At 46.0% G+C, this 27,916-nt stretch overlaps 1 protein-coding gene across 1 annotated transcript; it reads right to left on the bottom strand.

Moving 5' to 3' along the window:
• Positions 1 to 8,406: 8,406 nt before the first annotated feature.
• Positions 8,407 to 26,795, bottom strand: LOC146172197 (uncharacterized). Its single transcript, XM_084585996.1, has 2 exons — positions 26,561 to 26,795; positions 8,407 to 8,850 (listed from the first exon to the last, which is right to left on the bottom strand). The coding sequence occupies exons 1-2, from the start codon at positions 26,793 to 26,795 to the stop codon at positions 8,660 to 8,662; spliced, it is 426 nt and encodes a 141-aa protein (XP_084442122.1). The 3' UTR covers positions 8,407 to 8,659.
• Between the last annotated feature and the right edge of the window lie 1,121 nt (positions 26,796 to 27,916).

Genomic DNA, 27,916 nt, shown 5'->3' with positions numbered 1-27,916 from the left:
CGTTAGACCTCACCAATGGAGTAAAACTCTTTCTTGGACTCATTTTTTGTGTTTTCGTTTGCGCATCTTTTTTTTCTAAATTCTCGTTAAACATTTGTGCCAGACAAAAAAAGGACAGGTAAGAGAAAATTAATTTCTCCGTGAAGGTTTCCTTTCGTTCCGCAATAGCAAACTGGCTTAGGTTATTCTAAGCAAGGCAAAAATGGTGACTATTGAGTTGCACATTTTCACGGGTATTTAGAGGGCAATTTATTTAAGCTGTAGTCGCATAAAATACTATATTGAATTAATTGTGCGCAATAAAAGAGAACACGGGCGAATTCTTATTGCTTGCAACGGCACACGCGCTTAGCTCGAGGTGGATCACAAGAGGTCCGTGCACTGTGCGATGTCGGTACTCGCTAGAAAATCCCAATGAATCGAAATTATCTGCAGCTTCGACAACGGCATGGTTGAAAGTCTGAGTCAGTTTGGGACGTGAAAGTAGATTAACCATTCATAAAATATATTTCTTTCAAAAAAAAGCATCATCTCACAGCATACAATATGTCTGTTCATATACATGTACGTTAAAGAGGCAGGTAAATAATTCGTTCGAAAAACATGTTAAGCTCTAGGAAGAGAGTGTGCACATTCGTATACCTTCGCTGATTTCAAATATCGGTCAAGCATGGTTTTTCGTAGTTTAGCAACGCTGTACACGGCTTGCGTTAGTGAGACGTTCAATCTTCGCCTTAGCAGTAGACGCGATGCTGAATTTAACTCCACAATTTAGTTCCGAAATTTTAAAACAGATTTCTTTGTGTTACCGCTGGAGGAAAAGGACGCGCAGTATCTAACCCTGTTCGATAAACGTGATGTTAAATGTGGCATCGTGTCTACTATTAAGGCGAAGATTGAGCGTCTAACTGCGCTTTCCGCTATGATATACGAATCAATTATCAATCACTAGAACAACATATTGTCATGACACAATCTTTTTAAGTAGCCCCAGATTATTACCGATACGCGATGCCTACAACTCCTACAAGTGCTGCGACACCAATAGCGTTGCAGGCGAAAGAGCTGTATAAGATATCGCTTAAAATATTGGCATGGCTTAACTGAGCTAAGCCAGAATATGCAATGCAAAAGCAGTAGAGGCGGTGGATGAAACCGAATCGTTTCTTTGTTGTTGTTCTTGTCGCACTATCTTCTTCGCCGCCTTGCTTCGTCGTTTTGCAGCCTCTCTTCTTATTCTTCGGTAGTTTACATCGTTGCTTCAGCTCTCTCAGCTTCAGTTTTCCTACGTGCTGCGTCTTCATAGCGAGCGATGTCGGCAGGATGAGTAGATTCGGCTTGTACGCCAGCCTGCTCGTACTGAGCATTATTACATCATCCTTGGTATAGCACTACAGACTCGCCGCAATTCCCAGCGTATATATGCGCCTTGGAAAGGGAGCGGCTTCTCCTCGGCTTATATGCCCCGCTGAGGAGCAGCTGCTGAAGAGAACCACGCATACACAGTGAGGCGCTATGTGAGGAAGCTATGCACGTCACTCCGCAGAGTACGGCACAATGTAGCGTTGCGAACAAAACTTGTCAGGTGTGTGAATAAGAGAAACAGGGGTAGAGGAAGAGAAACAGCAGCAGAATTAGAATGGAGTGCTCCTGCTCTGTGAACGACACTTGCGAAGAAGCAGGCGGCGAGCAAGTCGCGCGCCTCAAGGCACACAGCTGAAATTCACCTGACGATCAAACTGTGGCCTACGCGAAACGCTACGCAGCTAGCCCGTGAAACTTTTGCTTCAAAAATAAATATAAAAATACGATACACTTACATCGGTGTGTGTGAAAAGCTAAGGCGTGATACCCTTAAAGGAGGAGCACAAACGTCCCATGGCGTTGCATCGAACGGAAGCAGCGCCTTCCGCTGAATGCGCAATGGGACGCATCATCTTTGTAGAAGCGGCTTCCGATCTTACTAGTGACGTCATCGCCCTAGTTGGTATAAGAAAAAAATATAAAAATTAAAAACATTAAAAAAGTCATCGGCTTCTGTGAAACGCTATCGGCGATGGCAAAACCGCGAGATGTGACCAGGATTACCACACCGGTAGCACACCATAGACGGATGAACAGAAAGCGGCTGTGGGAAAAAATCGGTAGTGTTGGGGCCTGTAGGGAAGGCATCAACTCGTACTTCTTTCTCGTAGTTAACCGGCAGCGACTCACTAGAGCGCGCAGGTGGTCCGGGCAGCGATCTATGTGTGTGGTGTGGTCGGGACTGTCGAGACAGCTGGGGTATCAGGAAACAATCATATTCCGCTGCGTTGTCAGACAAGAGTTGAGGGGAAGCCATCGGATACGCACATGGCTGCTCGCTGGGGCGGCAAGTTAGATCCTGCCAGCGGGTTAACTCGTTACGCATATTCTGACGAATAATAGCTGCGGAAGTGGAGTTAATGGCTGCCACTCTTGGTACAGTAGGCAAGTGACCAAATTTCGGAGTAATTCGCCGCTTCTTAAGGTTATCAAACGTGCGGCAATGCTCACTAACGTTCGAGATTGATGTCAGGTTTTTCTTGCTTATAAGGTAGGTATAGACAACTTCGGCAAAATCTTTCAGTAGGTGACATGCGAGGAGAGACAACTTTGCAGAGTTTTAGGATTGCCTCTATGTATTGAGTGCAGGTCTCTCTATGAAGCTGTGTCCGTTGAGCCAGTGTCTACTCAGCTCGATTCTTTTTAGCTGCGGAGTCACAAAAGCACTTCGAAAGCTCTTCTACAAAGCGTGCCTAAGATGTGAAAGAATCTTCGTGGTTCTCATACCAAGTAAGAGCCGTATCTGTGAGCGCAAACACCACGTTGGCGAGCTGTGCGCTCCCGTCCAACCGGCTGACGCGTTGGTAGTGCGTCAACGATTCGTCCATGTCTTCTCCGGCGGTACCCGAAAATGAGCGGGGCTCGCGGTAATACGGTAAGAAGGAGCTCGATGCTTACCTGGGCGCGGAGTCTCCATCCATGGAAGGTGGTAAACTGGCGTCGACTGCAGCGAGGTCCGAGCTGTAGATACGTGGCTGATGAGGTCGATACCCAACACCTCCACCAAGTTGTTACGCTCGAAGGCCTTCACGAAGATCGGGATGTCAGAGACGCCTTTTCAGCTACTTGTCTCTCAGGATCTGCGCCTTACCAACGATTATCGCTCTCCTCCGCAGCACCTAGCGCCTCATCTTCTTTGCGGCCGTTACAACATTCTACGCCTCTTGCGCACTGAGCGAAAGGCCGCATGTTCCTCCTTCCGTTGCTGGTCAGACTGGTCACTCTGCACATCTTCAAAAGCTTGTGAGGAGCTTCAGGTCGCCTTTTCGCTTTGTGTGACAATGTATAGCGTCACAGCTACTAATGAGGGAGTAATTACTCATTGACATCCATTTAAATATTCGACCATCACAGCTACATTTCATCTACATTATGTGTGGGCGTCATAATTTTTCACCTCGGTGCGCATTTTTTTAGGTAGCCTTCAGCGGCCGAGATGAGAAGGTGTAGAAAATAACCGGCACTGCGCATTCTTTCGTCTTGATGGTCGAACGCTTCTGTGATGAGGTGTGTGCAAGCTTCTGCGAGATCATTGTTGATCCACAACGTGGTAACGGCTCATTTATTAAGCACTGAAGAGGTGGAGTTGAAAGGCAGAAGTTGTTTTTTGGCACGCGGTTCATAAACGCAGCAGACTCGATCGCCTTTAAAATTTCGATTCTCGTTCCTAAGTTCCTTATTTTCTTGTTTTCCTTAGCTATGCACTCGTCACTTCTCTCTTTCCCTTCAGTGTCTTTGCCCTCTCCCTCTATCCAGATGACGCCTGAGAATTGCCATCCATCAGAAAAGTAGCAAGGGTAGCAGCTCTAAGAACAGAGTTTTAAACTGGAATATGGCCATACCAGGGACAGTAGAAGGGGTATTCTCCGTTAAGGCAAGGCGGGGCATGAATACCATACCCACTTGAGTGGAAAATTTATTGAAGCCTGCCATAGCATCCTGGTTGTTGAGGAGGAGGGAAATGTGCGGCGGAAATTGCCACGAATGTATAGGCGGGGCTGCACGTGCTCTTTAGGCGCTCGGGACTTATTGTTAGCGCGAACAAACGACTTTATAAAGCCTAGACCCTGATTTAGTCAATAATTGTTGGAAGGTAGATATAATAGTTGGCATCAAATTTTTAATAACTTTTTCAGATGACCGATTTGGTAGATGTCAGGAATTAGCCTCTTTCAGATGTCCGCCGTCGGCGACGATGTGTTGCTTGTGTAAATATTACAACCTTCAAGTGCTGCTGAGTCACTGGACGAGTAAAATGTGACAGTCTTGACTCTGGCTGATGAATGGCTCGAGGCCGCCGTTTAATTTTCGGTCCCTGCTGGGCGGTCACGGAATATATATCAGCTATTAGTTCGATACAGTTATTTTACCTGGTTTATACTGCATTATTCTGGCGTGCGGTTCTATTATGACGAAAAAAATGAAACAGGTGGCTGTTGTCTATTGCGCAGAATAAGGAACTCAGGGAAGCAATAGATCAGCGCGCGCGCGGTGAACAGCAAGCTTGACCTATGCACCGTAATTGCGCGTCACAGTCGGACAAACCAGCGTCAGCCTAAGATGACAGCTAGGATAGATATGGCGATGAAGGCGGGAGGCAGAGCGGCCACGGTTACGCGGAGAAAAACAAACTCTAACAGGTCTCAATAGACCCCTTGCAAAAATACGTCACCTACCCGTGATTTTCGGTTTCGGTTTCGATTCGAAAAGCACTCCGGGAAGACTTCCGCCATGTTAGGGGCAGCCTCTCATTTCTCTTGTTAGCCCTGCGCGCGCCGGTTGCTGATTGCCGAGTCGAATACACCGCCCGCTGCTGCTGCGAAGAAGATACTTTGTGAATGTGTCCATCACCATGAGCGACATCGTTTATCCAGTGTGTGCGTGGAAAAAAAACCTCGCGGACTTGCCGCCGCTTCGCCGTGCGCATATTGATGCGTATGTGTCTCGGTTGACGGCGACGACGAAATGTCAACGAAGGGCCTGCAAGCTTCTCACCGAAAGCTACGTCTTCTGTGTTGGCAAACTATTCGAGCACAACGTAAGTAACCTGTCTTTTGTTTTGGCGCGTTAACGCCTGTTAAAACCGAACAGATGAGGGGCCCTGAAACACGTGCCGTGTTTCTGTACCAGTTGCAATGTATGACTCTGTTTTGTTTGCCTTTTTTTCCCTACGTGTTTGTTTGAATGACAGAAAAAAAAAGTACATGCAAGATTGAATACGATTAAGCTGGCGGTGTTGCTGACTTGTTTTGCCTGCGTCGTATGCGTTTCTTTCCCATTCTCTGGGTTTTCAAGCTGCGCGTAAAGCTGGTAGTGTGTGATGTTCGGCATGATTTGGAGGCCACCAAGGAGTTGCGGCTACTTAAGTCGACCAGCGAAACGCTGCGACTCTCGAAAGCCAACCGCGGCTCTGGAAAGCTTCGAGTTCTTTTCTGCGAAAAGCTCGACGAACCGCGGAGTCGCTGGGGGCGCGGTTAAGTTACGCCAACGAGGAATGAGCCGTGTACTAACGTTGTGTAGCCCCGCCGTGAAGGGCAGTTATCGAGAGCATGCCCCCATAGAGTACTGACCCGGTAATGCTTGCCCATAAAGCGATCGAGTGTCGCTGGGGGTAGAAAATATAACGACGTTCTGAAACAGGTACGACTGACTTTTGCCGATACATCTGTTCAAACATGGCCGAATGGGCACGAGAACCGGGCGCACGCGCGGCACCTCTAGTGAAACAGCTGCGATGTCACTTGATTTGTTTTCCGACACTCCGCCGCAGCGCTATCGGCTCACTATGCTTTCTAAATCAGGCGCTCTACGACGTCCTGATGATCGTTCTATATAACGTATGACGAGCGTAAGCTCCGTGCAGCAGGTAGTGCATTAAAACGAGTGTAAGAGGCACCATGACGAGAACGCGAAGCAGCTAGTACTGCGACCTGCGCAGTCGTCCCTTACTTCTCACCGTTCTGTTGCTCAGTTTTTATTTTTTGAGACTCTTCTCAGATGAGGCTGTTTTAGTCACACAACAAATGTTGACGCAGGTACTATTCTGCATCAACATTTGTACCAGTACCATAAACGAAATCACGCGCTTGAGCATGCGGCGATGGTGTGGCAAAAGCGTCTTGCTGCAATCTCCGGGCAGCCTCAGCAATATTTCCTGCAGTTACCGCATTTCGATTTGAGTGAGACGTAAATAAGTGTGCTATGTGATGCGAGTCCATAGACATTTCTTTTTCTTTCTTTTATGGGGTTTAACGTCCCAAAGCGACTCAGGCTATGAGGCACGCCCGAGACAGGAGGATGCTTTAACAAAACACTATCGCATCGAGAGGTCACGCGCGCTATTTCATCGGTGTGTATACTCGGCTGCGCACGAACGCACGAGCACAGGGTCGTTCAGTCGGCGTTTCCATCGGCACCGCAATGGTGTGCTATGTTTAAAATGCAAATTAATGTTTCTGTGAAGTACCGCATGGCTGCTTCCTAATACGGTCCTGCACAGCCAGTTGACAATGTGCGTCAGCCGTTTATTTTCGGTATCTTTGTTGCTTTCGCGAATCAGGGGCATTTGTTTCATTTTCGGGGCACACAAATCCAGAAACTTTCGTTGCAGTAGATCAGAAAACAAAGCGACGTGAGTGGACATCGTTATCCGCGACGAAGCACAATATCCGGAAACTGACATCGGTTGACAGCGGCAGGAAAAACGCAGACGTAGTACGTACCTTTTCACCATTTTCGTCGTGATATCCACGCTGGTGACATTGCGGAACACAGCAGGAGTTGACCATTCTGATATGAAGTGAAAGCCAGCGAATTCAAGCGATTTCGACAGCCAAGCGCGGCGTTTCGTTGTTTATCCGTGGGGTCACCGAAACGCACCTTCCTCCGGATTCCGGCGTGCCCTCAACATGGCGGCGGCGCGCTTTAGTGCCAGTGGCCGCCACAAGGGGCGTATTTTTGCAAGGGCCACGGTTACGCGAAGAAAAACAAACTCTATCAGGTCTCAAATAATCCGATTATTTCAATGAAGTCGTTTTTGTAAATAACTGTGTACTGCGTAAACTACTGATCGTTCTTTAAATGGTTTCTTTTTAGATAAAAGATACCACTAAACACATTCTAAATTCTTGTATTTCTCCTATTACAAAGAGAATGGCTATATACGCACTAATTTCACGGATTAAAAGTGAGGAATGATCGCATCTGAGCTGCAGTGGAGAACTAAGCCAGAAGTAGTGATTTCAGACTAAAATATGTGAAAATAGGTGTTCTTGAACCTGAAAAGTGCCTGCACCCCTGAAACGTTCCGAGAGCACGACTGAATCTGCATTAGAGGGAAATGCGAAAGCCTGAGCATTGTTGCCGCACACAGTACTTCTCGCACCCCTTGTATAGTTTTTGCTAGTCTGGTGCCGCGAAATAGAAATTTTCTCTCTTTGGCGTGCGCTCGTTTTAGTTCTATACATACCTATAATTCGCTTACAGGAAAGAAAACGCGAAGTATATGTCATACTTTTTCCAGTAACTGTTAGACTGGATGGTAGACCGTCGCTCCTGTCTCGTAGCGTTCCTTGGGGCGCGTTCGGTGCAGTGCATATTCAAGTGTGAGATTGGCGCTACGGCGTCGCTGCTATCTCGCAGCGTTCTCATAGCCGCGTGACATTCTGAAACAAGAAACGGATGAAGCGGAGTCGAGGTGCGTGGACTTCCTAGTTTTTTTTTTCATTTCGCCCACGCTCTCTCCCAACGACATCATCGTTCCGCCGCCTTCTCCCATGACTCCACGTTGTTGCTAGAATGCGCCATGACGTCAGCGGTGGCGGTCTCCATGGCAGCCGCGTTAGCATGCCGTCACCACAAGCACACCCCGTTTGCGATGCCATGTTGCCATGGAGATGGCAGGTGCTCTAGACAAGGAGAACTATGATATGTTACGTGCCCGGTATTACTTAGTAGCTTAATGCACTCGGCTGGTGATTGCAGGGATAGTAGTTCAATTTCCTGTGCAAAATAATATTTCTCAATAGTTAAACAGAAAGCCGTCGTAACTTGATTGACGATTGAGTGTGACACTTTGTTTGGACGGAAGCACACTCATGAGCCTATGAAGGCATTCGGCTAAAGAGTCGACGCTTCATTTTTGCAGACGAGACAATATGCACTTTATTATATAACAAGCTTTAAGCAGTGCAGTCACTGGCATCATAAATAATAAAAATGCATGCTGCATGTTTTGGGAACCCTAGTACAATATAAACATTATGCGCCTTGCATTTCAAAATAACAAAAGCCCAATAATAAAAAAAATATTTTAACCTCTACCTTTGAACTCATCAAGAAACTGCGTGCTGTTACGCTATTGAGCTCCACGATACGTGTCGTGGATGTAAATTAATGTACCATGTTGTTTCACAACTTTTTGTTTTGTATCCGACCTCTGTTGCTGTTTAAAAGCTAATGTATACCTATGCTGAACTTAAGGCTTTTTGTCATTTGTTTTTATTATAACCCTCATCCTGTAACTTTTTGCCGTGAAATGATTACTGTTTCCATTCGGGGTAACATTGCTTTCCCATTACAGCTGCATGCCATCACCGGGTGGTGAATCCGCAGGGTCCTGCATCAGCAGCGGTGAACAGTCGAAAGGCAGTGGTGCTATTGGGTCTTCCACGTCTCCACCTCCCTCCGCCTCCATTTCGAGGTCTTCGTTGCCAGATTGGTTTGATTGGTTGGGACCTTCCGACTCATCAGGTTCTGCGATGTGGCCTATACGACAAAAAAAAGGAAGATAACTGTAACAAGTAGCAATGGCTGCAGGTACAACCACTCTTGAAAGATTCGAGTATCGCAACTCGTTGGTGTCAGAATGGTGTCAGAGCAGCCATTTGACGGCTGAGTATGCGCGCATGCACAACCGTTTCTTGAAAACATATTGTTAAATGAGCAAGGATATTTTGCAATCGAATTCTAACTTTTTATGCCTGTATTGCAGAATTCGAACATCCTGTTATACTCCATTACAGTGACGTGCGTCCTCCCTTCAACGGCTTAATTTTTAAGTTGGTATTAATTAGCAGTTAGGAATATCTGATATTGATGTAGCGCAAACAGTACTGGTCGGTGTGTATAATGAACACTTAAAGGAGCAACCAATTTATTCTATTATTTTTACTACAGTGCATGACACCGAACGACTTATACATTTAAATTTTCGCATTATTGCACGCGACATTCATTTGACTACTGGACCTCTTCCTACTATTTATCCGCCCGTCTGTTCGCCCACACTGGTGCGTGGATGCGAATGTAGATCGTTTCCTTATTTGTGCCCCAGATTAACACTGTGACTGAGCTAATGCATATGCGGATCTGTGTAGCTGTAGTAGGCTGCGAGAGTGGTTGCCTCAAAAATAGAAAGCTAAGCTGGACAGTGGGACTAGGGCAGCCGAGCACTTACGAGTGTGTATTTCAGCCTTGGCGAATACGTTGCCTTATAGGGCAGGTGAGCATACAAAAGTGTGCTGAGAAATATTTAACGCCCTCGTTAAGGCCAGAAATAATGTCACGTGCTTCGGGGCGTCAGAAAGGATGAAGAGGCTGGGGAGAAGAAGAAAAAAACAGAAGCCACAGTGGTGTGTGCTGGTGTTCCTTGGGGGACTCGCTGGGGGAAAGTATGTGTATGTCTTATCTCGGTCGTTTCCAGCATGTCCGGAGTGTCCAAAGTTCCTAAACGCAAGTGAGCCATTGCGGCTATCTTTACTGCAAAAAGATACATCGCAATGCCCATTATACAGCGTGCGTAATAAGCAAGCGTTACGGTGTAGCGAAACGGTTACTCAAGTTTTTTTTCTGGCTTTGTAAGAGAAAACCGAGTGCGTGGCACTGGTAGGGGGTAACTGACACATGACATGGCTGGGGGCTAATTGTTCGGTGTGTTGTGTAATGTCTCGAGATTACGGGACGTGGCAGGAGCTGCCAACTCGGACTTCCGTTTAGAGATTCCGTAGAATCTTCCTTAAACCCAAGATTCAGAGTCAGACCAGTGCCACTTAGAAAAGCAAACCCTGTTGATGACTTCTCTACATATATATACTATAGCGTGACAGAGATCATTTGGGGTGGTGGCGGTTCAGAGGCTAGCTGTACTACTTGTAAATGTTTACACTTGCCGCAATTCAGCGTTTATCTGCAGCGAAGCTTGAAACTATCAGCCTATTTTATTTTCTCATGCTAAATGCCATTTGCTTCAGGATTACTCAACGCTGCTCTAAAGAAATGCAACCACGCTCGTTCCGTTGTCGGATGGGGTGCAAGACCGCAGTCAGTAATTCTCTCAGACACTCGTGACTAACTAGTGTTTCTCGCACATTTGTACCGGCCCGCTCAACACACTGAAGTTGCTGAACGGCAACGCAAAATGCGACTCCACCGCCACGTTTTTAACAGGTGAATCACCCTGATAGACACAAGGAGAAAACAGCCTTCGTTGTGAAAAAGCGCAGCAGGATGCGCACATTTGAGGCATTATAAATGATGGATAGGGCTCTGGTCTACAAATGGGACTTTGTTCATTTCAATAGTGATAATGACAGCCAGCATCATCCAATAGAAAATAAAACACATCAAAAACACATGAAATTCAGCAATGAGGCCTTCCACGCATCCACTCTGCGGAAGGTCACCCACAAGGCAAGGATAGGTTACTCGAAAATCATTTTTCACATCTCGAATAGAGATGCATACAGTCTCATGCACTGCATACATGCATGCCAAATGGGCCTGTCACAAAAGCGAAAAACCAGGCTCATTTTTCTAAACAGAAGAGCACAGAAAGAAACGGTAATTACAATGTTCCCTAGCTTTAACGCAGCTGATATTGAAGAATACCAAACTCTTATTGCTTCCACTAAACGGCGGCAGGAAGTGATTGGCCTGCTTGTGCATGCAACCACTCGCGTCTCCTGTGCTGCTGTATACCAGAAGAGCGAGTGATCTAGGCAGAAGCGCATGAGCCACAGTTGCCCCAGTCCTCTTTTGCCCGCTTTTCAAGTGGGTAAAAGCCTGCGCAGTTTTTCACAATGTCAACTTTTTGAAAAGTTGGATCGCTCGCTGGTTGACGTTGCTGATAAAGCACCGTCCTCTCTCAAAGAACTCTTCAAATTTGTAACAGCAGACAGAAATGCAACTTTGAAGAAAGAACTAGATGAGCTATAAGACCGCTTGACTTACATGAATGGCACATTTCCAGAACTTGGCGCAACTATATGCAAGAATTAGATGCCTTAAAGTTTTGAAGAGAAGGAGTAAATGGCACAGACAGTATCTGATATCCAAAAAAGAGCTGAGAGCTTTAGCAGTATAGCTGAAGAAACAACAATCAAGGATGTTTCACAAGAACAAAACGAATCGCTGGTGAAAACCGCGTGAAACATTGGTGAAAAAATCTGGCAGCAAATGTCTCCATCTGATATTGACAACAATGTAACGCATGCGCACAAGTTAATAAAAATAAAGAACACTGGCATAGTAAGGTGAAGGAAAATAGAAATAACGCCTAATACAAAGATAAATACAAAATTACTCGAAACATCCCTCTCAATGATGCGCAAGCGCGAAAAGCACTACTAAAATACACTAATCTTAAAAGCGTAAGGTAATTCTAAAAGGATAATGCGTACCATAATCTCGATGTTTAATGCGTCGGCCCAAAATGATGTTTTACCGCTTGTTAACAATGATCACGCATATCTGGCTGAAATATTCAACGACGGCCTTATTCAAATAGGCAACAATTTTCCGTCCACACCTCAAGTCTCATGCGATACGACTCTGCCAAAAGTGGTATATAACACGTTTGTAATATAAGAGAATACCACTCAAGAAACAGTGGACGTCACTTGCCAGATGAAACCAAATAAGGTTATCTGCTATGATGAAATATCAGTCAATATACTAAAGGAGAAAATAGATGTTTTGTGAATCTTTTAGAAAAAAATATGTTTCGATCAACCATTCTGAACAAGAGGTTATTATAGTTCCCAAATGGAAGGGTTACGCCGGTATACAAAAGGGATGATCCGAACGTCATAGCGAATTACCGGCCAATTACGATATCACGCATAAATACGCTGTTAAAAGTTAATATTTTGGAGAATAACCGATTTCATAGAAAAATATAACGCATTTAGGCCTAGCGAACATGTATTTCGTAAATATTATTCCCTCGCTACAGCAGTAGTTTCAGTGGCAGAAATAATTGAGTGTGTTAAACAATAATCATGTTACAATAGGCGTATTTCTAGATATATAAAAAACAAAGTTTGGCTCAGTAGATCCCAATATACATTTATTGAAATTAGAACCCTGTGGTTTATGTGGGACAGTCATTAATTTGCTCAGAAGTTAACGAACAACTCGTACTCAGTAGGTAGAAATAAGTTTCCACACAACATTAGGAAAATAAAACTGGATTGCCGGAGAGCTCGGTCCTCGGTTCTATATTTTTTTGTTATTTATAACTTTTCTACAAAGCGCACGGTCAGTTTTGTACACCGATGACGCAGCCCATATTATAACGCACAACGCCTTAAAGGAAGCAGAGGTAACCGCAAATAATGCACTGCAGACTGCAATGCTGCGGTTTAGAATCAACAAGCTTTTCGTAAAATAAAAAAGAAACGGCATTTATAATTTCCACTTCTAACAGAAAGTAGGTGCCTACTACATGTGCACTAAAGCTCAGAAATACCCCTTGGGATGGTAGGAAATGAAACGTTGTTAGGAACAACCTCAGATTAATCCCAAAATGTTGCTGTTTACATAAAAGCCCTATGCAAGAAGTTAGCCCTTGCATGCGCCAAATTAATTAAAGCGGGAAAAACATTTAGCCTTGATGCATTGCGTGTGGTTCATATCAGCATATTTCATGTCATCTTGCATAATGTATTCAGTCACGGGGCTTCACCTACTCCTCTTATCTCGCCCCGCTCATTACTCTCAAGAAAAGAGCGTCAAGGATAATAGCATCGGTATCTTGTCACTCCACATCGGAATGACTCTTCAGAGACCTTACAAATATGCGTTGCGATATAATTAGCGATTACAAAATAGCGCTTTTGGTGAACACTGTTATAAAAACAAATATACCTTAGAGTTCTTCAATTCTGAAGCTTCCTTCAAATAACACTAGACACGCTGGTAGCAGCAACCTCAATTTGCCTAAAGCACACAATTTGTACGCATGTCGAATTATGGCATTTGTCAGGGCTAAAATTTCGATTGTCATTCCATTCAGCATTATGTCCTTCTCGGGCATTGCATCTGCTGCAAAAAAGTACCGGCAATCTGGACAGGATAGCTCTCCCAACTATTAAATTGTCCATGTGTATGTATACAGCCAAAATGAACCGCCAAGACTATAAGGATTATGTACTGGATCTGTAAACTGGCCAACAGCTATAGATTCAGATGCCTCTATCGATTCAAACTTTGTGTATCTTTTCTCTGCAATAATAATGATTTCTCTGCAATAATAATGAAAAAGGAAACAAAAGAAAAAGGAAGTTGTATGTACCCACCCTGTCCAATTTTCTACGCTCATGAACTCCACATGTCAGACATTTTTAATGCAAAATTAAAAGTGAGAAATCAGCTCATTCATAATTCCTGTTCTTAAAAGAACACAGTGACAGGACACGTAATAGACAAGATTTGCCATGCTCCGCCGCTTTTTAATATTACAGAAAACACGCTTACACCAAGACCTTGGAAAGTAATTACGTTCATGGCCACTCGGATTGCCTTTATGATACAGACAGAAGCGTATCGCAGAGCTAATATAAGGGCTGTCAGTGCTGTTTCAAAGGAAGCACTAATGCAGATATGCCTAATGCAAGATACGCGGCGGCCGAATGCAGTTATAATCGAAGGGGTCCTGCAATATAATTTCTGAGCATTGTTTTGCGTGTTTGTTGCAATTGTTGAGGTATGAAAATGCTATTACCACCGGTAGTAACGCGCATACTTCGGTAATTAATATTGTAGTTTGCCGAAGGAGGAAATCCTGCTACTATTGGTGGCGGCTCACAGGGGTGGTTCTTTTCAGCGGATGACGTCAGCAGGCACGCGTTTGATGGTTGAATAAATAGCAAATGCAGTGCAAATCGTGTCCATGAGGAAACATTTGTTCTTAAACGCAGAGAACAAGCGTTACCAGGCCCCTTTAAAGATGAGCTGCCGCAAAATGGAACCTAGGGGAATCTTACCAGTTCTGAATATTATCGTTACTACAAAGAAAACATGCGAACAACGAAAAAACAGAAGTAAAATTTACAGGGTTGCTCGTAAGTCTACTTAGAAGCTATAAATAATAATAATAATAATAATAATAATAATAATAATAATAATAATAATAATAATAATAATAATAATAATAATAATAATAATAATAATAATAATAATAATAATAATAATAATAATAATAATAATAATAATAATAATAATAATAATAACGTTGTAGAAGACCTTGAACAGGGCGATACGTCGTCAACAGTCAATGGAACGTTCTGCGATCAGTCGTGAGATGTGTCAGCACACGTACGAGCGTCGAAGCGAGCTTCGTTGTCGTTTTCTTTCCTGCCCGTCACGCGCGTTGAACATGCTTGTCGTCGTTCTCTTCAGCAACAGGCGCTGAACAAATCAGAGGCCAATACCTGTTTTACAACTTCCCCCGGGCGAAAAGACGCCATCCTGGCGGCTCATGGCGATGTGACACAATGGCCGGATCATAGTAAGGTTTCAGGCGGTTACTGTGCACTATTTCACGATTTCGGCGACGGTGGTTAGTGGATGGCGTAAGGGGTTGGATGACGTAGTTGACGGGGGATGTTTGCTTGACAATACGGTAGGGGCCCTGATACTTGCTCAGAAGTTTGGATGAAAGGCCGGGACTGGAGGAAGGCACCAATAGCCAGACCAAAGAGTCTGTACGGTAAGTAGGAAGAAGCGCAGATTGATCTCGGGTGGTTGTCTGCTGTTGCTGGGCGTGAGAAGTGAAGGACCGGGCAAGCTGGCGGCATTCTTCGGCATAAGTTGCATTTTGCGAAACAGTCGTGAATTCGGAAGAATCCGGTCGGTAAGGGAGAATGGTGTCCATGGTACAAGAGAGCTCACGACCGTACAGGAGGAAGTATGGCGAGAACCCGGTGGTTGCTTGTGTGGCAGAGTTATAGGCGAATGTGACGGATGGAAGAAAGTGGTCCCAGTTGGAGTGGTCGGAAGCGACATACATTGCTAGCATGTCTCCCATGGTGCGGTTAAAACGCTCAACCATTCCATTTGTTTGCGGATAGTACGCGGAGGTGGCGCGGTGAACGATTTTGCATTCTCTAAGAACAGCTTCGACAACTTCAGAAAGGAAAGCGGGACCTCTGTCACTCAGCAATTCTTTGGGAGCCCCGTGGCGAAGAATTATGTGATGGAGGATGAAGGAGGCAATGTCTTGGGCTGTAGCAGATGTCAAAGGCGCCGTTTCGGCGTAGCGTGTGAGATGAACCATTGCAACGATGATCAAGCGATTGCCTATTGATGTTCTAAGAAGCGGGCCGTATAGGTCTATTCCAACACGCTCAAAGGGCTGAGCTGGGCAGGTGAGCGGCAGCAGAGGAGCGGTGGGTTGGCGAGGTGGGTGTTTTCGGCGTTGACACTCTTGGCAGGACTGGACGAACCGACGAACATAACGGTACATCCCACGCCAGTAGTACCGCTGTCGTAGGCGAGTGAAGGTTTTCAATAAGCCGGCGTGGGCACACTGCGGATCGCCGGGGTAATGGGAGCAAATCACGGAGCGCAGATGGGTCGGAATCACAAGCAGCCATTTTCTACCATCCGGAAGGTAATTCCTGCGGTAGAGGAGCTCGTCTCTGATGGCGAAATGATGAGACTGGCGACGGAGAGCGCGGCAAGGAGTTCGTGAAGCGCGGCCAGATAAAACACCCAGGAGTGAAGCGATCCATGCGTCTTTGCGTTGCTCGGAAGTCATATCGGTGGGCATGTCGGTGGGATGTAGAACGGATATAGCAGGAGTGGCTTCAGACGGCAAGGAAGAACGTGAGAGAGCATCAGCATCGGCATGTTTACGGCCAGAGCGATAGATGACGTTAATGTCGTAATCTTGGAGCCTCAGAGCCCAACGGGCCAGTCGACCAGAAGGATCTTTCAAAGAAGACAGCCAGCAGAGGGAATGATGATCGGTGACGACATCAAAAGAACGGCCATACAAGTAGGGGCGAAATTTTGCTATTGCGCAGATGATAGCGTGACATTCTTTCTCGGTGACGGAATAGTTTGCTTCAGCTTTTGTTAGGGTCCGACTTGCGTAAGCGACAACGTACTCATCAAAGGCAGACTTCCGCTGAGCGAGTACTGCGCCGAGGCCGGCGCCGCTGGCATCAGTGTGGATTTCCGTGGGAGAAGAAGGTTCGAAATGACGCAGGATTGGCGGAGTCGTCAGAAGGTGGCGGAGTGTCGCGAAGGCATCATCACAGCGCGGAGACCAGGCTGAAAGATCGTGTCTGGACAGAAACTTGGTGAGAGGGTTGATGATTGTGGCGAAATTGCGAACGAAGCGGCGGAAGTACGAGCAGAGGCCGACGAAGCTGCGGAGTTCTTTGACATTAGTTGGCTTGGGAAATTCTGCCACAGCGCGTAATTTTGCCGGAACGGGAAGAACGCCATCCTTGGAGAGGACATGTCCGAGTATGGTTAGCTGCCGTACTCCGAAACGGCACTTCTTTATATTTAATTGGAGGCCAGCGTCGGTCAGGCATCGCCGAACTGTCTCAAGGCGCTGGAGGTGAGATGGAAAATCTGGGGAAAAGATGACAACGTCGTCAAGGTAACAAAGGCAAGTGTGCCATTTGATCCCTCTGAGTAGGTTGTCCATCATGCGTTCGAATGTGGCAGGGGCACTGCACAGTCCGAATGGCATGACATTAAACTCATAGAGCCCATCGGGTGTGACGAAAGCGGTTTTTGGGCGATCGGCCTCTGCCATCGGCACCTGCCAGTAGCCGGAACGCAGGTCTATTGAAGAAAAGAACTCAGCTCCCTGCAGGCAGTCAAGGGCGTCGTCGATACGAGGGAGAGGATAGACGTTCTTGCGCGTGATCTTGTTCAGTCGGCGGTAATCTATACAGAATCGGATGGAACCGTCTTTTTTCTTGACCAGGACGACCGGAGACGCCCAAGGGCTGTGCGACGGTTGGATCACGTTGCGCTGGAGCATGTCGATCACCTGCTCGTCAATAATGCGGCGCTGGGCGGCTGAAACACGGTACCGACGCTGGCGCAAGGGGAATGGGTGCCGGTATCAACACGGTGAGTAACGGTAGTTGTGCACCGCAACGAATGTTGCTGGGAGTCGAACGAAGCCGCGAAACGTTGTAGGATGGCGACAAGCTAGGCTCGTTGTAAGGGCGTCAGGCCAGCGTCGATGGACCGGTGAAAAACTTCGAGGGATGATGGAGTGGCGACAGGAATAGGTGTTATGGCGCTGATGTGAAGGCCGGTGATGGTATCGCCGAAGGGATAGGTGGGCGTGGAGCAAAGCAACACTACCCAGTGACTGGCCACGAAGTAAAGTGGTAGGTCAGGGGCACGGGTTACAAACAAAAATAGCACTTGAGTTGCGAAAAACTGTCAGCACAGCATGGGGCAGCAACACGGATTTTTGGTGACCGCATCGTAATGAAGGTGTGTAGATAACAGTGTCGTCGGAAAGAGCAGCACAATAAAGAGGCACAAGCACTGAGGAGAAAGGCGGAACGTCGGTGTCCACTGCGACGTGCACGGTAGCGGCAGCAGCAGCGAGTGTGTCGAAAAAAGTGTCACTGCGGGGTGATAACTCAAGTTGAGTACGGGCGCAGTCTATTATGGCGTTATGATTGGAGAGGAAGTCCCAACCAAGGATAACGTCGTGTGATGAGCGGGCGAGGACGAGGAATTCTATTGTGTATTGAACGTCGTCGATGACAAGGCGGGCGGTGCAGGCGGCTAATGGTCGAATGTCCTGAGCGCTGGCTGTGCGAAGAGAAATTGCACGAAGCGGCGTCATCACGTCTTTTAGTTTGCAACAGAGGGCGTAATTAAGAACAGAAAGGGCTGCGCCAGTGTCTACAAGTGCTTCGACTGGAACTCCCTCGATGAATATGTTAATAATGTTGGCTGGTACGTGAACAGGTCTTGAGTTGGTCCCTGATGGCGCAGTTCGTGCCTCCGGAACTGCGGCCGTTAGTTTTCCGTGTTAACGGCTGATTGGCGGCGGAGCATCGGAGAGCGGGAACAACGGCCAGGAGAAGGCGAGCGGTGGGAGGGCTATCGTAACTTGAAGAGGACTGCGGAGGAGGCTCAGGGAACACAGGCGAGGGGGACGGAGGAAGATTGTACATCTGCTCACGTGTATAGTCGTAGGGACGAGGGCCACGATTGCGGCACAAACGAGCAACATGGCCGGCGACTCCACAGGCGTAGCAAATAGGTCGGTTGTCTTGTGTGCGCCAGGGGTTGGAAGGGTGTGGCTGTGGTCGACGGCGGAGAACCGGACGATAAGGGCGGATTGTAGGTTGCTCAGTTTGCTGACGTCCTTGAGGCTTGTATAGGAGGGGAGGCCGGCTGTATACAGGGGCGACAGGGGGTGGTGGCTTGTATGACACGCTGAAGAGTGGGAGTGAGCGGCGGCGCAGGCGCAGGTGCTGGCGGGCAAGTGAAGGTGGACAAGGAAATCTGGCGTGCGACTTCCTCACGAACAAACTCTTGAATGTGCTGAATTAGCGACTGCTGGTCCTGGGCACTGTGCCCGGAGAGAGCCAAGCTGGAAAGAGTGGCCTGCTGAAGGCCAGCACGCCGTGTGGAAAGCCGCCTCTTGCGCAGCTCATCGAAGCTTTGGCAGAAGCTGATAACGTCGGACACAGTTTGGGGGTTTTTGTCGACGAGCATCTGGAAGGCGTCATCGTCAATGCCTTGCATATAGTGTCCGATCTTCTCGGCGTCGCTCATGGTATGGTTTACGCGCTTGCAGAGGTGTACGACATCTTCTATGAAACTGGTGAAGATTTCGCCGGTTTGTTGTGCCCGACTTTGCAAGCGTTGCTCGGCGCGAAGCTTACGTATAGCGGGACGGCCAAAAACTTCGGTTAGGCTGGTTTTGAGAGCCATCCAGGTAGAAATGCCACTCTCAAGGTTGCGAAACCGTAGAGTGGCAACGTCGCTCAAATAGAAAATGACGTTTGTGAGCTTCGCGGTGTCGTCCCACGTGTTGTATGCACTTACGCGTTCATACAACGCCAACCAGTCTTCTACATCCGTGTCATCGGTGCCGCTGAAGATGGCTGGGTCACGCTGACGCGCTGCACCGAGACAGATGACAAGCGATGGGGTTGGCGGTTGGCTGGCGGTCTCAGGTATCGCGGAAGTGGTAGGCAAAACTCGACTGCGAAGCTCCAGGTTGAGGGGATTGCTGGCACCTCCACCACTTGTTGTAGAAGACCTTGAACAGGGCGATGCGTTGTCAACAGTCAATGGAACGTTCTGCGATCAGTCATGAGACGTATCAGCGCACGTACGACCGTCGAAGCGAGCTTCGTTGTGGTTTTCTTTCCTGCCCGTCACGCGCGTTGAACATGCTTGTCGTCGTTCTCTTCAGCAACAGGCGCTGAACATATCAGAGCGCAATACCTGTTTTACAATAATAATAATAATAATAATAATAATAATAATAATAATAATAATAATAATAATAATAATAATAATAATAATAATAATAATAATAATAATAATAATAATAATAATAATAATAATAATAATAATAATAATAATAATAATAATAATAATAATAATAATAATAATAATAATAATAATAATAATAATCGGCCTGACTATATCCACTGCAGGGCGAAGGCCTCTTCCATCTTTCTCCAATTTACCCGGTTCTGTACTAGCTGCATCCACTTGACCCCTGCGAACTTCTTAAACTCATCCGGCCACCTAACTTTCTGTCGTCCCCTGCTACGCTTTCCTTCCATTGAATCCAGTTTGTTACCCTAAGCGACCATACTTGAGCACCAGTGGACTTGACTCGCGCTTGTAAAGCAAGCTGCTGTGTCTGTATATATATTTCATATGCCTTCTCCCACATCGTCACCCATCGTGACCTTCTTTCTTCTCTCCTTCCCCTTCCCCAGTGCAGAGTAGCAGGCCAGATTTGAATTATTCGGGCCAACCTCTCTGCCTTTTCCTTTTAATAAATCCATCTAAATATATCTAAGCGACCATCGGTTATCCTCTCTTCGCACTACGTGTCCCGCCCGTGCCCATTTCTTCTTGATTTCCACTAGAGTGTCAGTAACTTGAGTTATTTCTCTGACCCAGTTTGCACGCTTCCTATCTCTTAATGTTACCCCTACCATTTTTCGTTCTATAGCCCTCTGCGTTGTCCTCAACTTAAGTAGAACCCTCTTGGTTAGCCTCCACGGTTCAGCCCCATATATGAGTACAGGTATGATGCAACTGTTGTATACTTTCCTCTTGAGCGATACCGGTAAGCTGCAAGTCATATTCTGCGTGTGCTTGCCAAATGCGCTCCATCCCAATCTTATTCTTCTTATTTCCTTTTTATGGTCCGGATCTGCGGTTGCTACCTGTCTTAAGTAGGCATATTCGCCTACTACTTCCAGTGCTTCGCTACCTAACGTAAACTGCTGTTCCTTCCCGAGGCTGTTGAACATTACCTTAGTCTTCTGCATAATGATTTTCAAGCCCACTTTTCTACTTTTCCTGTCTAGGTCATCAATCATTATTTGCAGTTCATCCCCCGAGTTACTTAGCAAGGCAAAGTCATCAGCAAATCGCAGATTACAGAGGTGTTCTCCATCTACTCTCATCACCAACTGCTCCCATTCTATAAATGCTAGAAATGACAAAGCCTTTCTCTCTTCAGCAGATTTTCTGCTGCCAGCCGCACTAGACTGCTGTGCTGTTGTGTCAACCTCCCTACATGGCGCTACGCGTCTTTGTAACCGGAGATTCAGCGTCTTTGTCTTCTTTCGACTGTTACGCGCGCAATTTTCAAACTACTTTCGTTGCCTCACATAATCGGGAAGATATTTGCTGAATTATTGCCAGTTTTTACCTTTTTACACCTTGTTACCGACTGTCGTTTCGCACTGCACCCTCCGGCGTCTATACGCTAGACATAGGGAATTGAAAACGCACTCTCAGGCAGTCCCCGTTTCGCAGGCATTTGGGCGCTCGGGTGAAGAGCCGAAGTACGATTATTTCACTTTTAGCGGTGAAAATATTTTTTTGTGTCAGTTTGTGCCTTCAGACGTTTTACCGACACCCCCGTCTACTGCGTTCGTAAACTAAAAGAGCTTTTGCCTTGTAGCATTTAATTTGCAGGCTTCAATTACAGCAGCGACATTTAGGCGCAACTCTCTCAAACAGGTGGGAGAAAATGCGCTCACGGATTTCCCGCATTACAACGCAACACAAGGCGGGAATACGCGAACGGCTCATCAGGACGCAAGATCCTGTATTTGGTAGTATGGTTCATGAATATCGCAGGGCAGTTTTGAAGCCTTAAACGCTACACACAAGCAGGTTAAAAGGGAATGTACCTAACCGCATATACGTCTCGGCAATGCGGGGACACGCTTGCTCAATCCGTTGCGCATCCACGGTCCACGCTGCCAACGCCGGTAGCTGAGAGGCAGGCCAGCTCTTTGTCTTCACTCACATTATTACACCGCATCCGTTTTATTTGCCTTAAAAATGGCCTACACGCGACCTCACCTGAGAGAGGGGTAATGCACCAGGGCACGTATCTCTCTTCCTGTCTTTCTTTTGTAATCACTGATACAGCAAACAGCACAGCATCGCCTTTCGCACGCACGAATTAGTCTTAAATCCTGATTCGTCGCTAGGTCGTTTTTTTTTTTTTTTGCTAGCAAATGATCGTCAAAATATTGAAAGGGATTTCCCATGTGATGCGCTGGACTTTCATCAGTCGTGGACAACAAGCACAGGCTCAGTCGTAAAAGCTTTTGCGGCATAAAAAAAAAGCTCCTAATAGCAGTTTGGAACGGGCACGAAACAAAACAGGCCACGGCAGAAAAGCTCTGGAAAGCTGTGTGGTGACGCCATTCACTCTAGGCTCCGCTCAGTGTTTTCCAACCACACTTATTTATCCAAAGAAACAGAGGCCAGACTTGTAAGGCCATTACTCGGGCACGCTAATTTCAATGCGTTCGGGATTCTGGGAGACCTCATTCGGAGGAAACTGAAGAATGTTATTAGAGGCGAACAATAATAGAGTGGAACGATGAGCTAGTTTTGGTGAACATCTTGAAAAAAACGCAGCAGAGCCGGCAAAAGGACAGAAGAAGCACACAAAGATAAAAAGACAATGCTCCACTGACAACTATATTAACCTAAACCGAGCATCTTCATCTCCCTTCACTTCACCTCTGCAGCTAACTTCTTCCTTAACTTTAATGTCCTGCCGGTAAACGTAAAAATTGTCTTTCCTTTTTCAACAGTACCACCGAAGGCCTACTAACGCATTGATCTCCCGAGTTCCTGATCGCACATGCTTCTAAAATTTCCCTTGTCAACCTATCCTGATTCATTCTCAAAACCTGCAGAATGTAAAGGTAAGCAGGGAATTTTTGGCCTTTGCAAATCACTTATTCTTTGCAGTGCACCGCGAGGTTATTCCCCGAGTTCTTCGAAATTGCCGCAACGTGCTCTCTAATTCTGGTATTATTACATCTAACTTCTTTTTTTCAATTTTTCAAAATTTTTTGTAGCTTTCCCTCCTCCGCAGCAGCTCATAAGACTGTTAAAAAACGAAGTGCACCAATCATACACAGCTTACAGAAGAGCGTCAAAGCATTCCGAAATTGCGAGCATGGAACACACAGGGTTCGTAAGGCACAACAGTGTTTTGCTTCTGAGCTCACACATTCGTAGTATTCAATGTAAGGGGTAATGTATTCGATGGAAACTTTTAGAAACTAGCCTTCAGAGCTTCGGAAAACCACTAGCTTTGAAAATTAATGTGTAGAAAAATCAAGGGAGAAGCACTGGCCTTCTGTTCTCAAAACAGTTTTGTATTTTGAAAAAAAAAAAAAAAGGCTCATGAAAAATAACTAAACTATTGATTATTTTGAGGATATTGTTCATTGACTTTTCCGCGTCTCCAACTGACTCTTCAAACATGTCGAATATTTGAGGATATTGTACATTTACTTTCCTGCGTCTCCAATTAACCTTTGTCATCAGTTACAGCTCATATGAAACAAGTGAATCTTAAGCCGTTGCATATTTCGTTATATGTACTACATTGCTCCACAAGAAACGCCGAAAATCGGATTTTACAATAAAAAAAACCTCCCTGCTACAAGCACTGTAAATAATGTGTTCACATCCCGAATATAAAGCTGTTCCGAGGTAGCGACAAGCGGGGCAGCTTGACTGGAAGGAACGCAACCAAAACTGCATTTCTGAAGCCAAGGCCCGAGGTGCGATAAAGTAGAGCACTTGCTGCCATGAAAAGTTTCACTCAAAAAGCCTTTGCGCTCTGTAGGTCGAGTGCAATCTCAATGTCTCGTGGTAAGTGATTTCAGCGGTGGCCCGTCGTAACCGCCTGCTCCACTGATCGTGCCATGCACTTTCTCTTAGGTGATAGCTAGATTCACGGCATGGAATAGCCGTCGCCAACCGCGTCATCGTCTATAATTAGAGAGATGTAGCAATACAAAGCATACTTACAGCTTGCAGTGAGCGCCTTGAGCTTGACGTGCTCTCCCATTGGGCTTTCTGCGATACCGTTCTTGCTCATTACTAAGAACTCGTCATAAGAACCAAAATATTTTAATAAGTACATAGCATTAGTTACATTTTGTAGTTTTTTAAGCATTTCAACCATTTCGCAGTTCACAGTATGCTTACGAAAAGATCATTTTTCAAGCTTTTCTACTTCTTTTTTCACTACTGATTAGGAAGAGGGAATGTTGCGTTTGAATGATGCAATGTTTTCGACCACTTTTGTATTCCGCCTCTTAATTACTTTAGCAAGTGTGTCAGTGCACAGTGTTTTTGTATCCCCAATTCAGGCTGTCCAAATCACCTCATTGGATAGCTTCTTATGGTGAAAAAGTCAGTAAAACTAGGCATCACATCTTGTGCGATGGTGGGGTAGTGGTAGCGGTGTTCAATGGGCCGAGCCGGCCAACAAGCCTCGAGCAACACCGTGTTGACTGGCTTCGGATTGATTTGCATCGTGGGAAGCGTTAAAGAGTACGAAGGATTGGGGACACTTGATGAGACAAAGAAAACCTATTTACTAGAAGGCGGGCACGAGCAATAGGGATTCCATGACTCCTTTTTCTACAATATCGAAGATATGGGCAAATGAAACAGACGCTGCGCCCCCGCCCCATTGCAGGTCGATGAGCAGAAAAATATATATAAATAACTGGAGAAAACAAGTCGCGACGGCTCCCAACACGTCCCACACAAAGAATTTTCCGGAGAACGAATTTGAAGACTTGTTAATGTGCTATAAATTGAGGCTGTCTTTTTCCTTCAATGAAGTCATGCAGTCTACATTCTTTAAGAAACCGAAGCAAGCTCCGGCTCTTAATAATGTCCATTAGCCAGAAGTGGGAATTTTTCTGCGTTCTAGCTGACAGTACAACGTTTTGTAGTCGTCTTATTCTTGACGGCTGCTTTTCTGGCCATGTCCATAAAAAGTGGCGAAGCTCCACCTCGACAGCTGGCCTTGGACCCTTAGGGCATGTTCTCTGCACTGCGTCTTCTTCAGAGCCCCATCGTCACGTCACTGATGTGGTAAGGGCAGCCTAAGCAGTAATTGTTGCAAGGGACACCTCCTCCATTCACGTTAGGCTATGAGGGAGGGGTAAGTGCGTGGGAGAGTAAGGCACGTGCATTTTTTCTTGCAACAGATACCAAGATTGGGAAAGCGGACCGAGGAATAAATGGAAGGCTTTTGGGTGAGGCACTCATGTTAGGGCGTTGGTGTACAAGCGTATCTGTTATCTTTATGATCTGTTATTACCGTCTTCTCATCTGCAGTGCACATGAACGCGTTTTGTTATTTTATTATTTAGAGCATGTATGCCCTGGGTAACGATTAGGGGTTTTTAACTATATTGAGCTGTTTGATAGCCGCTAGGAAGTCGCTGTAATTGCGAGCTTCGATTATAGACGGTATGGTATTTATAGCCTCCATTGCATCCTGGATAGTATACGGCTTCATTGCATGTGACTCCGTGTGGTCTGTTACGTACTCCCTATGTGTGAATAACTCTCCATGTGTGGGGCTGGTGGTTGCCATTCCTCCATCACTTCGAACCACTGATGCGTCTAAATAATCTGTGCTTATCCGAGACCTATGTCAACCACTGGACGTGTTGTCGGCTGTGATTTACATGGGGCTTTGTAGTCTTGGTAGTTGTAATTGTTGTGTTGGCCCAGGGAAGGGGGTCTATTATTTTTGGTGTCTGTGCTGTCATCTCATTGTATACAGCTGCAACAGGCTCAACATATATTCTCTTTAAATTTCTTGTTGCTTCTCTAATTTCCGTCACAGTGTTCAGCTGTGCATATTCATGAAGTATAGGGATGGGTGTAAGTTTTGGGAAACCCCTGATGGTGCGTATAGCATTTCTTGTTATCGTTTCCAGCTCCGCCCACTGTTGTTTCGTTAGTCCACGGAAGTGAGCTCGGTACATTACTCTAGGTTGAAGTACTGAAAGCACAAGACGTCTAGCTGTATCTCTTCGGGCCCCTCCTCCTCTAGACACGATTCGGTGAATGGAATGAAGCGTAGTCGCTTCTGCCTTTTTGTATTATGGAGCCATTGAGTTCCTTTGCCTGACTTGTATATGCATAGCCCAAGGACCCTCACCTCGTCCACTTGCTGCAATGTGTGGTTACCAGTCCTCAATATGAAGTTATTATCTTTCAAATCCTTTCATTCGTTCTTATTCTCACATGATTGTAACTGAATTGTTGAGGCGACAGTTCCAGTCCTGCTTCCCGCACGTACCCATCCAAAGTGTTTAAAAATTCTTGTATTTTAACGTTTGGCTTTAGATGCTTATGTGTTGGCCATATTGTGACGTAATCGGCATAAATCAGGAACTCTATATTTGGTACTCAGCATGATTTCCAAGAAAATGGTATGAAAGCTATATTAAACAGTTAAGCAGTTATCAAACACGATTAATTTGAACGGTAAGCTCCTTTTTATTTTCTACTTGCCTTTACTTCAACCAAATCAGACCCGAGACGTTCCTTGTCATTAGCGGATGAACGGCAATCCTAATCAGTCATCGAGATCCCTTTCTTTAGCAACAATGCATGCAGGCGAGTAACTCGTATCGAGGGCACTCACCGCTGCTTTCTGTCACCGGGGTCCTCTTGTACTCGTTAAGAAACATTGATGGCGAAAACCGCCCAGCCTGATCCTGATTCGCTTCATGGTCTCCAGGATGCTGAAGCTCCTGCTGGACAATATTGGGCTCCGTTTCCAAAGCCAATTGGAATGATGGAAACACAAAAAGCGGTGTCATCTCTATGTCGTCGCCTCCTACATCATCTTCGTTGGAGAGAAGGACGTAGCTGGGCATTCTGCTGCTAGGCCCAGCTTCCGGTTCCTGCGTGGGTGGAACACTCAGTGACCCCTCGTAGATGCGGAAGCATGCGCTACAGCACAACAATCTCTATGTGGTGCTTGACCGAAGTCATTATCATGATCCGAATCAAAACGAAATGAAAATGCGAGCTCTAACTAGGAGACATGAATGAGATGTAATTTCCTGAAAGGACCCAGACTGTGAGAGGGGCCCTTCTAAAGGGCTCCAGAAATTTTACTATCATGGGCTTTTCAGCATTCACACACACATATAACAGCCCTCAAGCGCATTATATTTCGCCTCCACCGAAACGCGACCGCAGTGGTTGTGACTCCATATCGCGTCATTGGGTTCAGCAGCTTAGGAGACAAGTTGCGTCCAATGACCTGCACTACTTCGCACAGGCCTGCTCATTCCTCATGAATACTGTGTATAAAATCGACTTTGACGTGTACATAAGAAGGCCGAGATGTCTCGCGTTTACTTCTGAATAGCACAGAAACAATAAAAATTAATGCTGGCAAATTTAGCGACATAGCCAATTAGGACGACCCCATTTGGCTAAACTTTCAAGGCACTTTATTCTTTTTAAGTTGAACATATCTTTTAAGTATCGCCTAAATTACTATGTGCGTTATGACTTCCAAAAAATTGTGGCGCCAGAACTTTTAAGCGCCCGCTATCGGAATACCCAAAATTCTGGCTTAAAGCACCAGACAAAAATAGAGACAAAGCACCGCATGCCTTACTCTGGAGTGGCCACCACGAACAATAATGATCCCAGATATCATTTTCGTACGAAGGCCACTGCAAGTCTTTATTCCAAGCATTCTACATCGTTCTACTGTGGCACACAAGACCGACCTCAGAGTGCACTGGGACGTGCAGGGGAGGTAAGAGGCTGCCTGGACGGGCTTCTAAGGCATGTGGACGGTTCGTAAACTCTCAACTTTCCAAATATTCAGAGGCTTCGACTGTAGGAAAAATATTTGGGCTTCGCGCTATATAGACCTTGGCTCCGTACATGGTTCTTATAAAAAACGTGCAGAAAGTATACGAAACCAATCGGTGCTTAGTCGATAGTCAGTGAAGAAAAACTTGTGTCGTGAGCAGAG

This window comes from Amblyomma maculatum, unplaced genomic scaffold, assembly GCF_055883805.1.
Source record: "Amblyomma maculatum isolate TAMU_Amacu unplaced genomic scaffold, ASM5588380v1 scaffold_13, whole genome shotgun sequence".
Taxonomy (NCBI): domain Eukaryota; kingdom Metazoa; phylum Arthropoda; class Arachnida; order Ixodida; family Ixodidae; genus Amblyomma; species Amblyomma maculatum.
The sequence above is the reverse complement of the archived record's forward strand: the minus strand, read 5'-3'. Positions and strand labels throughout refer to the sequence as shown.